The sequence below is a fragment of the Vicia villosa genome, unplaced genomic scaffold (genome assembly GCF_029867415.1).
Source record: "Vicia villosa cultivar HV-30 ecotype Madison, WI unplaced genomic scaffold, Vvil1.0 ctg.000163F_1_1, whole genome shotgun sequence".
Lineage (NCBI taxonomy): Eukaryota > Viridiplantae > Streptophyta > Magnoliopsida > Fabales > Fabaceae > Vicia > Vicia villosa.
Window position 1 is genome coordinate 1,198,359 of NW_026705046.1, and position 15,042 is coordinate 1,213,400.

Here is a 15,042-nt window from a genome sequence, read left to right on the forward strand (position 1 = left end):
TTGCTCATTAGTTGTGTTATCATTTGTTCTTAAGAGTCGTTTTCATTTGATTTTTAGAAGCACTATTTGTAAACATTTTCTATTGTAAATCTGTTGAGATTTGTATTCCTCAAGTGACTAAGTTGTTAGTCTATATACTTGAGATGGATAAGGTGTCTTTCTAGACTCTTAGAGGTTGTATATAATCTTTCAAGATTAGTGAATTAAGTCTTTTTCTAAGACGAAATCCCCTTGGTGGGTGGACAAGATTAACCTTTTCTAAGGTGAACTTGAATAAACCGAACGTGTTCATACTCTTTCATTCTTATCTATCTCATTGATTATGGTGAATATTTTTTGTAGAAAGAAAAATTTTTAGAAAACTCGATTCCCCCCCCCCCCCTTTTCTTGTGTTTTTCTCAACCTTCAATTGGCATTAGAGCTCCGACTCTATTGTTGATTTTCTAATTAATCAAACACTTAACCATGTAGAGAGGTCTAGTGTGAGAAAAACTTCTATGGTTGTCGCTGCTAACATAAATGAAAGAGATAGTTACAATTCTAAACCTCGTGTCTTTGATGGAGAAAGATTTGACTAGAAAGTTTCTTTCTAGGATATGATATTGATCCCTTGGAGATTGTCACAAATGGTTATGAAGCACCTTTTATTTCTATTGGTATTCTAGACTCTTAGAGGTTGTTTATAATCTTTCAAGATTAGTGAATTAAGTCTTTTTCTAAGAAGAAATCCCCTTGGTGGGTGGACAAGATTAACCTTTTCTAAGGTGAACTTGAATAAACCGAACGTGTTCATACTCTTTCATTCTTATCTATCTCATTGATTATGGTGAATAGTTTTTGTAGAAAGAAAAAATTTTAGAAAACTCGATTCACCCCCCCCCCCCCCCTTTCTTGTGTTTTTCTCAACCTTTAATTGGCATCAGAGCTCCGGCTCTATTGTTAATTTTCTAATTAATCAAACACTTAACCGTGTAGAGAGGTCTAGTGTGAGAAAAACTTCTATGGTTGTCGCTGCTAACATAAATGAAAGAGATAGTTACAGTTCTAAACCTCATGTCTTTGATGGAGAAAGATTTGACTAGAAAGTTTCTTTCTAGGATATGATATTGATTCCTTGGAGATTGTCACAAATGGTTATGAAGCACCTGTTATTTCTATTGGTATTCTTATTCCCATAAACAGAATGAATGATGAACAGAAACGTGAGTTCAAGAATCATCACAAGGCTAGAACCATTATTCTCAATGCTATATCGTATAATGAATATGAGAAAAATACAAATAGAGATACAACAAAGTACATTCTTGATTCGTTAAGAATGACACGTGAAGGCAATGCTCAAGTAAAAGAAACTAAGTCTCTTGCCTTAATTCAGAAATATGAGGCCTTCAAGGTTTCAAACCGTGGTAGCAGGACTTAAGGTTCTGGACAAAGGTTACACTACTGCTGATCATGCTAAGAAGTTCATCATAAGTCTACCCACAAGATGGAAACCAATGGTTACTGCGTCGGAGCTATCTAAGGATCTGAACAACAAAACTGTCAACTCTCTCAGAAGTCATAAAATAGATATAGAAGAAGATGAGCCTCACAAAAAGAGGAAAATCAATTGCGCTAAAGTCCATATCAGAAAGGACCAAGTCAGAAAAGAACAAAGCCTTCCAAGCAGAAGAAGTGGAAGATTCTAACGATGAAGCTTCTGATGATGATGATGAATTGTCACTTTTGTCCATAAGAGTTAAGTAACTTTGAAAGAAATTACAAATAAAATTTTGAGGATATACAAATAGAAGAGATCGTCCATAAATATCTGGCAAAGGAAGATCAAGTAAAGAATTTATGTGCTACGAATGCAAGGAGCCACCACACTACAGAAATGAATGTCCAAAGCTCAAGAAATAAAGCACCATAAAAGAAAGCTTCATAAAAGGAAGCTTTAATGGAAAAAAAGAAAGGTCTCGTGGAAACATGGGGATGTCTCTAACTCTGAAGCATCAGATTCTGATTATAATGAAGAGCATGTCAACGTAGCATTCATGGCCACAACATCAAAAGGATGCACTACAAAAACTGAGTCTGACTCAGAACCGGTATTCTCTGAAATTTCTCGTACTTATTTAGAATTATGTTTATCTGAATATCTGAATAGATATCAGAAGCTTCAACAAAAATTCAAGAACCTTCAGAAGGCTCATGAATATGAAATTGGAGAATATGGTAAGCTAGAGAAAGAAGTTTCTGAACAGAAAGGAAACAATTTTATTTTAGAAAAAGAAAATGTTTTTCTAAATAAAAAATGTTTAAAATTTGAAGAAATTCTTTCTAAAGCTCCTCCATCTTCTAAAACTATCATGTATAAATATGATGAGAAATTTCATAAATTCTTAAACAAAAACATAGATAAAAGCAAGATAGCTTCAATGATCTATGTTGTAAGTCATAATGTAAAAAGAGGAATTGGTTAAGATTCTGATGATGATCAGAAATCACCTCAAGAAAACCAACCATTTTCTCCTTTCTCCTATATGTATACAGAAGCACAGACACAAAAAATTATTGATGCACGTAAATCTAAGTTGTTATAAACTCTGAGAAAACTAATTTAAAAGGACCGAAAATATTTTGGGTACCAAAAGATAAAATAGTGTATGTTGCAGATATCCTATGTAGCAGAGTCAAAACACCAATCATGGTACCTGGACTATGGATGCTCGCGTCACATGATGGGAAGAAACCATATGTTCCAAAACCTGGAACTTAAAGATGCTGATTACGTGGGCTTTGAAGGAAATCAGAAAGGAAGAATTAGAGAATCTGGAATAGTTGGTAATGGATCTCATCTTTCTATTTCTAATGTACTTTATGTTGAATGTTTAATGTGTAACTTATTATCCATAAGTCACTTAAGTGGTAATGGTTATGAAATTATTTTTAATCATAAAATGTGTAAGGCTTTTAGTCAGAAAGATGGCACTGTTCTCTACACTGGAAAGAGGAAAAACAACATTTATAAGATTAAGCTTTCTAATATTAAAAATCAAGATGTAAAATACTTAATGTATGTGAATGAAGAGCAATGGGTGTGGCATAAACGCTTGGATCAGTTAGCATGAGAAGGATATCTCAACCGAATAAACTTGAGTTAGTCAGAGGCTTACCTAAGCTGAAGTTTACTTCATGTGCTCTTTGTGAAGCATGTCAAAAAGGCAAGTTTTCTAAAACGTCTTTCAAATCTAAAAATATTGTTTCTACATCTAGACCTTGGGAGCTTCTACACATTGACTTGTTTGGTCCAGTTAAAACTGCATCTGTCAATAGTAAGAAGTATGGACTTATCATAGTTGATGATTATAGTCGTTGGACATGAGTAATATTTCTAAAGCACAAGGATGAGTCACATTCTGCATTTACTAGTTTCTGTTCTAAAGTGCAAAATCAGTTTGATTCTAAGATTGTTAGAATCATAAGTGATCATGATGGTGAGTTTGAAAATAAACAATTTGAGGAGCTATTTGATTCTAATGGAATATCCCATGATTTCTCTTGTCCTAGAACCCCACAGCAAAATGGAGTTGTAAAAGGAATAATAGAATATTGCAACTAATGGCCAGAACCACGATCAATGAAACTAACATGGCTAAGCACTTCTGGGAAGAAACTATGAATACAACATGTTATATTCATAATATAATCTCCATAAGACCTATTCTTGGAAAGGCTCCTTATGAATTGTGAAACGGAAGAAAACCCAACATTTTGTATTTTCATCATCCTTTTGGATGTACATGTTTTATTCTGAACACTAAAGAATATCTGAACAAATTTGATTCTAAAGCACATAAGTGTATTATGTTAGAATACTCAAAACGCTCTAAGGGCTAAAGAGTATACAATACAGAAACACATATTATAGAAGAATTAATTTATGTCAGATTTGATTATAAGCTTGACTAAGAAAAGTTAAAGTTGTTTGAAAGTTTTGCACATCTAGAAATAACACTTGCATGATCTGGAGAAAAGCTTAAAGATTCTGAAGAATTAAAGGAAAATACTCCAGAAGTATTTGAAGTTCCATCAGTCCAAAAAGGAAAAGGGAGAGGAAAGAATTATCTGAAGATTTGATTCTGGGTGATAAAGTTGAACCTGTCAGAATAAGATCCGCTTTGAAACAATCTGAAGAAACTCATCTGTGATTGGTGTCTCTGATGGAACCAAATTCTTGTGAAGAAGCACTTCAAGATAATGAACAGATTATAGTAATACAATAAGAGCTAAATCAGTTCTCCATAAATGATGTTTGGGATCTGGTACCTAAGCCCAAAGGGACTCATTTTATTGGAACAAAATGGGTATTCATAAATAAATTGAATGAGAAAGGTGAAGTCATCAGAAAGTTAAGTACATCATGTTAGGTTTCTATCTATAGTTTACTATTTATTTCTTTCAAAGATAAAAAGTCATAATTATTCATCTGTTTTGTCTCGCTTGCGTGTTCAGTAATTTTTCTCTTTTTACGACTATTTAAACTCACTTTCTCATCATCACACACTATGTTACTTCACTTCCCACACTTTCTTTTTTGAAACCTAAGACCCTTTCTATGCAAACATTTTCCATGGATACTCAACAAAAGGAAGTTTACGAGTTCTCCAGACAGATGGATAATTAAGGAAAATCGTCTCAACAAATGAACACAAGTACTCAACAATAAACAGATTCTACCTGTCAACAATCTCTTACAACTTTTCAAAAACCTAGTGAATCACACATTCTTGATCGTCCTGCCTAAATTCATCTTTCAACTCCTGCGGACCAACTAGAAGTGCTCTGTGAACTTCTAATGAATTTCAACAATCTTAAGGCTAATGGGGTGGATCTAATAGAAGATCTAGAAAGATAAGGCTAGAAAGTATTTTTCAACCGTCTGTATCGTCCTATCTTCATTAATCTTGTCAAAGAATTTTGGAGATTTGCTTAAGCAGATTCAAGATATGTTGTATCTCATGTTTTGGGTGTGAAAAAAGTAATCACTGAAAAAGTCTATTACTACCTTGTTGGGTATAGAGGAAGCAATATTTAATTAAACATATATTTAAGATTTTTTCTTTAGCCACCTCCCTATGGGGGTGACCCCCAGCGAAAAACCAAAAATACCCCTGCTTCGGAAATGAACTTCCGAAGCGCTTTTTTTTTTGAATTTTTTTTGTCTTCGGAAATGAACTTCCGAAGATGTCAAAACCGTTAATATTTTCGGAAGTTCATTTCCGAAAATATTTCTGCATATACAAATTTCCCTCCTTCACTATTTCATCATTTTTCTCCAACACTTTTCCAAACCCTCTACAAAACCCAATCAATCTCCATCCATTTTTCGTCCAAAAATCAAGTTTCAAACCGTTGATCACGTTAAAGGGAGCATAGAAAGCTACAATTTCAGGTAAACATCACTTATTTCATTCCCTATTTCACTACATTGATTCAACAAAATGCTGCTGAACACTGATATAATTCGGAAGTTCATTTCCGAAATATGTTACCTAACATATTTCGGAAATGAACTTCCGAAAATAGGCCTGGCAGTAAAAAAAACAGTTTTGGCCAACTTTTGATAATTTATTCATTTGTTAGGTATGGTGCATCCGGACAACATTGTGCAAGACGATGGAGTATTAGTTCCAGAAATTGTCAACGATAATAACGATCCGGTTATTGACGTTACTCCTATGATCAATGCGGTCGATGTTCGACAACATTTTACAATTGATCGGAGCTTCGGCGATCGCGAACAATTGCTTGATTGGGTTCGGAAGGAAGCTAACAAAAATGGATTTGCAATTGTTATTTTAAGGTCGGACAACGGAAATAGTAGGCGGAAAGCTTTCGTTGTTTTGAATTGCGAACGGGGTGGTAGTTATGTACAATCAAACCGGGTGCTAAAACACGAGGACACGGGGTCGAGAAAGTGTGGGTGTCCCTTTAAGTTGCGTGCCACTCGGAGGGTTGATGATTTGTGGCGGTTAACCGTAATTTGTGGAATGCATAATCATGCCTTGGATGTCAAGTTACACGGGCATCCAATGGCGTGTCGTTTGTCCCGCGAAGAGAGGAATGTGATATCGGACCTAATGATAGTCAAAGTGGCGCCTCGCAACATACTTGCCGATTTGAAGCGTAAGAAACCGGATAGCGTTTCAAATATCAAGCAAGTTTACAATGAACGGCACAATCTCAAGGTTTTAAATATGGGCCCTCGGTCGGAAATGCAACAACTTTTGAAACTTCTAGGCGATAACAATTATGTTTCAAGCTTCCGAACCTCCGAGGACAAAGTTACCGTGCGTGATATATTTTGGACTCATCCCGAAAGTATCAAATTATTCAACACATTTCCAACCGTTCTTGTGATGGATTCGACGTACAAGACCAACAAGTATAGGCTTCCGCTTCTAGAGATAGTCGGTGTTACCTCGACGGACAAGACTTATTCGGTGGGGTTTGCTTTTTTGGAGTGTGAAAAAGAAGACAACTTTACGTGGGCCTTGGGAATTTGCAAGTCTTTGTTAGTTGATCAAGCGGTTATACCAAACGTCATTGTCACCGACCGGGACAATGCTTTGATGAATGCGATCGATACCGTCTTCCCGACATCTACCGCTTTACTTTGCCGGTATCACATAACTTGCAACGTGAGAAGCAAGTTGAAACCCGCGGTTGGGACAAAAGATAGGCCGGATGAAAACGGTAAAGTTGTTAAAGTCGGTGTTGTGGTTGATAGGATAATGGCGGCATGGAGGGAAATTTTGACACATCAACAAAACGATCTCCTTCCTACTTTGAACATGTTGATGCATCGTTACTGGAAATTCATGAGACACCTAAGTCCAAGAGTAGTGGTAACAAAGGTGCCCGTATTTCGAAGCCACCTCGCACACCGCCGATAAAAAAATCACCCATTGTCTACATTGATGAGATGCCACTTTTTATGCACAAATATATCGATAACATCGTTGATGTTGGAGGAGACGGCAATTGTGGATATCGGGCCATTGCGGGTTTGCTCGGTAAAGGGGAAAATAATCACACTTTAGTCCGACGGGAACTTCTTGCGGAGTTGACTTCATATCGGGACATCTACGGCCGACTATATGAAAATCAAGAAAAGTTTGCAAAAATTCATGATGCACTTGTTCCACCACTTACCGGTATCGCTCCGGTCTCGAAGTGGATGTCATTCCCCGATATGGGTCATCTCATAGCAAGTGCATATGATATTGTATGCGTCGATTTGACGAGGTTTGGACTAAGTGAGACTTTCTTTCCACTTCATAGTCGACCGCCATTGGACTCGTCGGGCCGAATCATATGCATCGGGTATCTACGATCGCGGCACTTCGTCCAAGTGTTTTTGAAACCGGGGTGTCCTATACCGGCTACTTGTTGTCAATGGACCGCACATCGTTCAAATAAGGCGGAAACTTGGTCGGATCCTTTTGTTTCAAGAATGGCGGAGTTTGAAGAAATGATGAGCCAAGAGCGCGAGCAAAATAGAGAGCGGTCGAAGAATGAGCCTATTTTGGACTTAGGATCCACCGATTGGTTCGGTGAATTTTAGTTTGTTCCGGATCGTTTTTTGTATGTATTGTTGTTTATCATGTAAAATCGGACCGATTCAATACATGTATAATATAATTATGTTTTATGACTTGCTTGTCTAATTTATGGTTAATGTCAATTCCATATGTTCAATTTAGACAACACACTAAGCAATCAACAAAATGCAAAATTTATGTCTGTTTCTGCATAATTCGAAAATGAACTTCCGAAATATACATGTCTGGAGCCTATTTTCGGAAGTTCATTTCCGAAATGTCCCCTGAGGCAGGATAAGGTTTGTTAGGCCATCAATGCTCCAATAAGTCTATAAATACACACTCTTCTTCATCCTCTCCACACCACAAAACACAAATGACACAAACCTACCCCCACCTAGCATTCGTCTACTTTGAAACCGGCTACCCGATGCCGTTCCAATTTCGCTTCTCGCGCGACACGCCGTTTGCGGAGTTGATACCGTCGCTCAACACGCTTTTGCGCTATCCCGAGAATCGAAAGGTTGTCAAGCTCGAGTACCGCTCGCCATCGCTTAACGACGAGGGAGGCATTAAGTTCACACCTTTTGAGATCAAGAACGACGAAGATTTGGCGGTTTTGTGGACAACGTTCGACCGATTTTCTTCAAAGGGCCCGATCGAGTTGGACGCGAAACTTCAAAGATCGGCGGACGATGTTATCAAAATGTTGAGTCATCCCCACCTACCTGTGATCAACAATATGTAACTTTAATTATATGTAATATTATCGTTGTAATCTTCACCCAATTAAATAAAGCGAATTGTTGTTGTTTTTCATTTTCTTCCGTCAAGACATATTTTCGGAAGTTCATTTCCGAATTCCCCAAGGGGGTGCGTCCGGAGATGAACTTCCGAAACACCACATTTTCTGAAAAAGTAACTTTATTTCGGAGATGAATCTCCGAACTCAATATTTTATATTAAAAAAAACACGTTTTCGGAGATGCATTTTCGAAAACACCTTTTTTAAGAAAAAAAGTACAGTTTCGGAAATGAACTTCCGAAACAAGGGGTATTGTGGTAAATTCACCAGGGGTGGGCAAGAAGGTTGGGAGGTGGGTGAAGAAATTTTCTATATTTAATTAAAATTTCCCTTCTTGTCTTCTCTTCCCTTTTTTTGAACCAAACGCATCTAATTAAAATACATTCTCTTTCCTCATCTTCCCTCCATTCTCCTCCCCTTCATTAAAACTCCTCTCTCCCCTCCCTTCCCCTATATTTAACCAAAGAGATCCTAAACTCCCAAAGCTCGGTAATTTGTAAATGGATAAATAAAGCATGAAGAGGAAACCTTATCCAATAAAGTGGTTGACAAGAATTCATATATTATTAAGATTATCCCTAAAATTACCTAAAAGGACATGAATTTTTTGTTTTAAAACAATCATTGACTAACATGGCAGAAAATGAGAATTTAGAAACAAACCAAGGTGAGAAAGTTGGAGTCAAATTCCAACTTATGATTTAGTAATCCCTTTTACTAATCCCTTTCTAGTGAATTGTCTATTTTTGGAGTCTTAGGGGTGTAGCCAACAACACCCTTTTCATATTGTCTCAAATTGTCTCAGAAAAGGCTTGTTTTTTCCAACATACATGATCTTGTGCTTTTATCTGGATCCGGGATAAAACATTGGAGAATTTCTCATCACACTCTTGCTATTTCTCTCAGGCCCTACACGAAATTTCTAAAATGCCCCCTTTTTTCGGAGATGCTTCAATAACTATTTGGTGTTCGGTTATGCATCTTCCTAACATTTGGTGTCTTTGCCCAGTCAACTTGCATCCTATTTTTGTTGCCTCTACTGATCAACAAGTTTCCTTTGCGGCTGAGGAATGTGGTAATCATTTTGGCATTCTGCTATTTATGTCTGAGCTAATTACATCATGAGAAGACAACTTTGGATTTCTTTGGATGCACTGCAATCTCAACATCAACTGCCTTGGCGTTTTATTGGATATTTCATCACTATTTTGAGAGCTCGTGAGCACAGTGGAGCTCACTCTCCTGCTAGAAATTTATTATTGCAATGATTGTATCTAATAGTTTAAGAGAATATGATTGTGTATTGTTTACACAGTAGCAGAGTTTGTTCACAGGATTCTTGTTAGTAGCACCAACATATCTGAGCATTTTCAAAGAAAGTAAGAACTAATTAATCAAAGAGAATTAAGTATCACAATTCTCATGTAAGCATACATAATAATTAAGCAAAGAGAATATGGAAATTTAGACCAAATGGCTTTACATTTGGTAAATTTTGTTTTCTTCAAACACCTATCTCAACCAACATTGTGCTCAAACTTCAACTGATTTATATAATGTCCAAAGGCATAATAATAAGAATCCAGACCCCCAAACTTCTATCATCTTTTCAGTACCTTTAACACAAGGCCAGCTGCCATGCCAGTGGAGGCTACAATATTGCTAGTCTGTCCATTGCAGCATGCTTAATCTCACACAACCAGTAGGAAACCTGGAAAATATGTCCGCTTCCCTGAAGCATATGTAGTTATAACTACCGTAAACTTCTCCTGAGAATATTATGGCAGCGTAACATACCTGCTTGCATTGTTGTCTTGCCCTGACACCAAGAGGTTGACATGATTACCAAAGTAAGACCATAGATACATAAAAATCTAATAGAACGGAGTTCGCTTCGACAGAGCTGGTGATAAGCAAATACCTTACAGACTTTGTTTTCTTATCAAGCGGATGGTCTGGCACGACCTTTGTTGTATCTTGGCGGGGTAGTCTTGGCAGCATCTACCACTATCATCCAGCCGTTAATAATCTGCACTCAGAATAAAATTGTTATAGACTACCAAACTTCTTTTTAGTACAAGTTATAAGCTCGCATTCTTTTGCTTTCTCCATGAGCACGCCGAAGCAGAACCAACACAAAAACAAAGTTGCATTTTTCAGGCAAGAAAGAAAGATGGATGTACCTTGCCATTCATCTCTTTGAGCGCTTCACTTGCAGCCTCTTCTGTGGCATATTCAATAAATGCATAACCCTTTGACCTTTTTGAAATTTTATCTATGATAACTTTAACTGTCAAACATAACCATTTATTTATTAGAAAAAGCAGGGACTAAATTGTTGTTCTTCCTTCAGATGGTAAATATCGATAGTGAGAAAAGAAAACAATATATAATATTGAAATCACCTTCAACAAGCTCGCCAAAGCTTTCAAATGCAGCACGTAAGGTTTTCTCAGATGTATAAAATGATAGCCCTGTTCAAGAGACAAGTAACTCTCAAATAGTACTGTATCATCCCATGCAATAAAAAAAAATGCTCGCCCAAATAATAATTTGTTTCTATTGACCAAGTGATTAAAACACAATTTTAGTGAAATAGCCACATGAACATCTAAATGAACATGAGATAAAAGTTAAAACATGGTATACAGTACCTTAGAATGAATTTTGCATAGCATACCTGTCACAAAAAGTTTCTTTGTTTTCACTGAAGTTTCCTGAGTTTCTTCCAAAGAACTAGGCACATTCAGTCTATTTTCCAAGTTTCTACCTGAACATATGTCCGTGAAATTGTATCCTCAGTGAAAGACAATTAAAATTTGGAAGAAAACTGATGTACTCTTTCATATGTACTTTCATACATAGTCAATAACGTTCAATTGGGTATGCAGTGCATAAACATGTACTAGAATCATTAAAAAAAATAGATGAAACTACAAAGTTATGTTTTGTTTCTGGTATATTTTGGATTCTAGGATCCAAACATGCAAAATTAGTGTTCGGATTCTATATTTTAAATTCATAGAGTGGCTTAAGCGTGCACGAGTCTTAACAGATAGACTTGTCTATTCTATGATACAAATGAGGTAAAGGCTCTGATAATTCCAATTTATTTACTACAAAAAGACCATTCAATATAAACAAGCAAGCTATACCCGTAGGTGAGATTAGCCAAAACCAGAAAACCAACACAAAGAGCTTACTACAACTATAAAGAGCTCACAATATGTCGATTTAGCATACAAAAAATTCTTTAAATTAGTGTTGTTTTGCTTTTTCAATGTTGGCATTTATTATTTCTTTCCCAATTCTACCCATAAATCAATGAATGTGCATACAACTTGCAAGTAATATTCCATAAAGTCGTCTCAAGTTTGTGGAGTCCCTATGAAGATTTGTCGCAATTTAACTATGACAAAACAAAAAGAAATTATATTTAACCACAGTTTAAGCGGAACAAACATTTTATGAGACCTTATTTAGCCAAAGTTTAATCGTGACAAATTTTAGTCTATGTATGGTCGCCCGCTTTGCAACCATCAAAGACAGTCCCGATTCCACAATACATTAATAGTTTTTCTTAATCTCTGAAAAACCTAAGTTATTTAGAACCGGAGGGAATATAATTGAAGGCAAAATATCATCCAAGATACAAGAACACAAATCACACATGCCACATAACTTATTCAGAGGTAAAAATGCAGGGAATTTACAAAACAAACAAACCTTCATAATTCTTATTTTCAGACTCAAAATTGAGGTCTGGCTGAACTGACAATACACCAGGCACACCTGCACCACAAGAAGCCTTTCAAATTTCATTCAATTCGGCAATTTAAACTATGAAACAAAAGGTTAAAAACCCACAAGACTAACCAGCTAACTCATGTGCAGAGTCCTCATCAATTTCACAACAAAACCCAAAGTTGGTTTTCCAAGAAACATGATATAAACACATCTGTGCATCTTTTTCACTGCACACACCATTTTCATCTAGTTCTTTATTGAAAACAATAAACCTAATGAAAAATATTAGATAAAGTAGAGTTGAGTTGCCTTACTTTCCCATAACCTTGGTCAAAATTTGAGCATAATGATCAACAATTTGAGCTTTGGTAACAACACCAACAGCAGGCTTATCCATTCTAACAATCCAATGCTTTGAATTTCCCGCAGGGAACAACATATCGGTTTGTGAAATGGATGGTTGGGTATTCGTTGCTGAGATTCTGGTAAAAGAGGAATTACATGAAATGGAAAAAGAAGAAGATGATGAAAGAATGGTTTTGTTGGGTAGTGTTGTGGTTAATGGAAGATGGTGAATTGGTTGTTTGAGAGAGGGAAAGGTTTGAGATTTGGTGAATGTGAAGGAGAGAGACAGAAGTTCCATGTTTGTATATGACATTACTATGGTTATTTTTCAGTGTTTGAGTTCTAAGAGTGGATTCTATCATGTTGGAGAAATACCCCCCTCTTTTTAAATTTGCAATAATATGATTTTTTTTTTTTATTTGTTTATTGGCTTAATTGTATTTTTTTTTAGTTTTAATGTTTAGTTCTATTGGAGAGAGAAAATTGTTGAATCACTAAATTGTTCACGGCATGTTAGCCTCTCATTTTGAATGCTTGAAGAAGGAGATTGAACATATATAACTTTTTGGTTGTTTCTATCATTATTGGTTCTGATGTTAAAAAAATGTGGTTGGACTTAACTCAATCCTACAAAATCGATTTATAGGGTGAGGATTATCCTCACTTATAAAGAAATGTTTAGGCCATATATTATATGATGTGAGACACTTAACACAACCTATTACGCTTGAGACTGAACATTTAGAGTGTGGAAATAAATGGTGGTTGGACTTATAACAGAAACCTGATAGCGGGTTAACCTAGTCGAAATCACAAAGGAATAAATAGCAAGCGCTAAGGCTCAAAGAAAAACACAAGTTTGCAAGCGACGAACTTGTTAGAAAAGTTTTGGAATCCACAAAGAAAGTACTTGAATTTTATTATGATTAAAGTTAACATTGACGGACACACCCGAAGGTGTTTAAATACATAAAAAGAAATACTAATAGGCTATTAATCTAAAATAGAAATAAAATAGAAAAGGAAACCCTAATAGACTTTTAAACCAAACATAAATAAAATAGAAAATTGCATAAAATATTGTATTTGGGCCTAAAACAAACTCGAATGAAAATTATACCCCGTATCCCTACATTTATCCCAATACCCCTACAATTTTAAAAAAATTCTAATTTTGTCCTTTTCAACTTTTAACTTTTAATTTTTATTTTTTTATTTTTACTGTTTGTACGGACACTCGAGTGACTGGAACCTGTACGTTGCTTCAACCGGATATCCTAAGATGCAGAATTCCGATTAGTAAATATCCAAAACCGGACAACCCAGGGTTGGGTGCTCCGGTTCACAGTTTTCTCAACCGGATATACCACTAATGGGTGTTCCGGTTTGTTGTTTTTTCAACCGGATATCCCCTTAGTGGGTGTTCCGGTTCCTTTTTTTTTCAATTTTTTTTTTCGTTTTTTTTTAATATTTTTAATTATATATTAAACTAAATTAATTTTATATATTTAGGTGTGGATCCTCCTTTGATGAAATGCGATGTAACTCAAACATGTGTGGATACAACTGATGTTTTTGTAACTGGTCAGAAATTTGCTACAAGAGAAGAGGCGATAAGTTGGATTAAGGAGGTTGGAATCAAGAATAAAGTGACAGTTATAATAACTCGTTCAGATACCAAAACAGGCAAGAGAGGAAGAAGTGATAAATTAGTATTTGGTTGTGATAGAGGTGGAAAATACAAAAAAACAGATAGCGAAACCCAAAGTGCTAGTAAGAGATGTGGTTGTCCTTTCAAAATTAGGTCAACACCGTCGAAAGATGGTTCTGGATGGAAGATCGATGTAAAATGCGGAGTACACAACCACGACTTACCTGATAGATTTGAAGGTCATGCTTTCGTAAGTCGACTAAATACAGATGATAAGCAACATATTGTTGATTTGACAAAACGCCATGTTCCACCAAGACACATATTATTGTCATTGCAAGAGCGTGACCCGGAGAATGTCACTCGGATCACGCAAATATACAAACATAAGAGTGTGGCAACCTGCCCTAAATTTAATTATTTTAGAGTCGCCACCTATTCTACCAAGGCGAATAGGAAACCTCGCGCAGTTATAAAGATTCAGGGTAAGATACTATTTCAGGTCGAGGGAAGGTGTTAGGCACCCTAAACCCTTTCCTAAGGTTTGCATTGTAGAGTCAAGATTTGTGGCAAAAAGGATAAAGAAAGATGACAAACAGGGTTAAAGCAAATAATTATCATAATTAAAGGTTTATAATTTAAATCGGAAAAAAATGAGATTTATGGGGGAGGGGACTCGCCTTGTTGCCAAGTGCCTACGTACCTCCTTATGGAGGATCAGAGTCTACGTAGTTCGGAGAAGGGTTGTACGCCCTTAGAGTTGAAATTTGATTTGAGATGGTTTTAGAGGCTTTTTGAATGGCCTATCGTAGTTTGGTAATTTGTAGTTTGAAAGGGTTGGGAAATATTTTAAGGTTTGGGCGTACAACCCTAGTCTTAATTTGTATTATTAACCGCAATGATCG

At 36.1% G+C, this 15,042-nt stretch overlaps 1 protein-coding gene across 2 annotated transcripts; it reads right to left on the minus strand.

Moving 5' to 3' along the window:
* Window positions 1-9,761: 9,761 nt before the first annotated feature.
* Window positions 9,762-12,856, minus strand: LOC131624830 (organelle RRM domain-containing protein 1, chloroplastic-like). Of its 2 annotated transcripts, XM_058895748.1 has the most exons (9): window positions 12,456-12,856; window positions 12,271-12,368; window positions 12,121-12,186; window positions 11,075-11,164; window positions 10,800-10,868; window positions 10,578-10,684; window positions 10,316-10,423; window positions 10,192-10,213; window positions 9,762-10,105 (listed from the first exon to the last, which is right to left on the minus strand). In XM_058895748.1, exons 1-7 carry the CDS (start codon window positions 12,797-12,799, stop codon window positions 10,337-10,339), a joined length of 861 nt encoding a protein of 286 aa, XP_058751731.1. In that variant the 5' UTR covers window positions 12,800-12,856; the 3' UTR covers window positions 9,762-10,105; window positions 10,192-10,213; window positions 10,316-10,336. The 2 variants fall into 2 exon arrangements, with proteins under 2 accessions (XP_058751731.1, XP_058751730.1); XM_058895747.1 differs by having other exon boundaries at window positions 9,762-10,213.
* Between the last annotated feature and the right edge of the window lie 2,186 nt (window positions 12,857-15,042).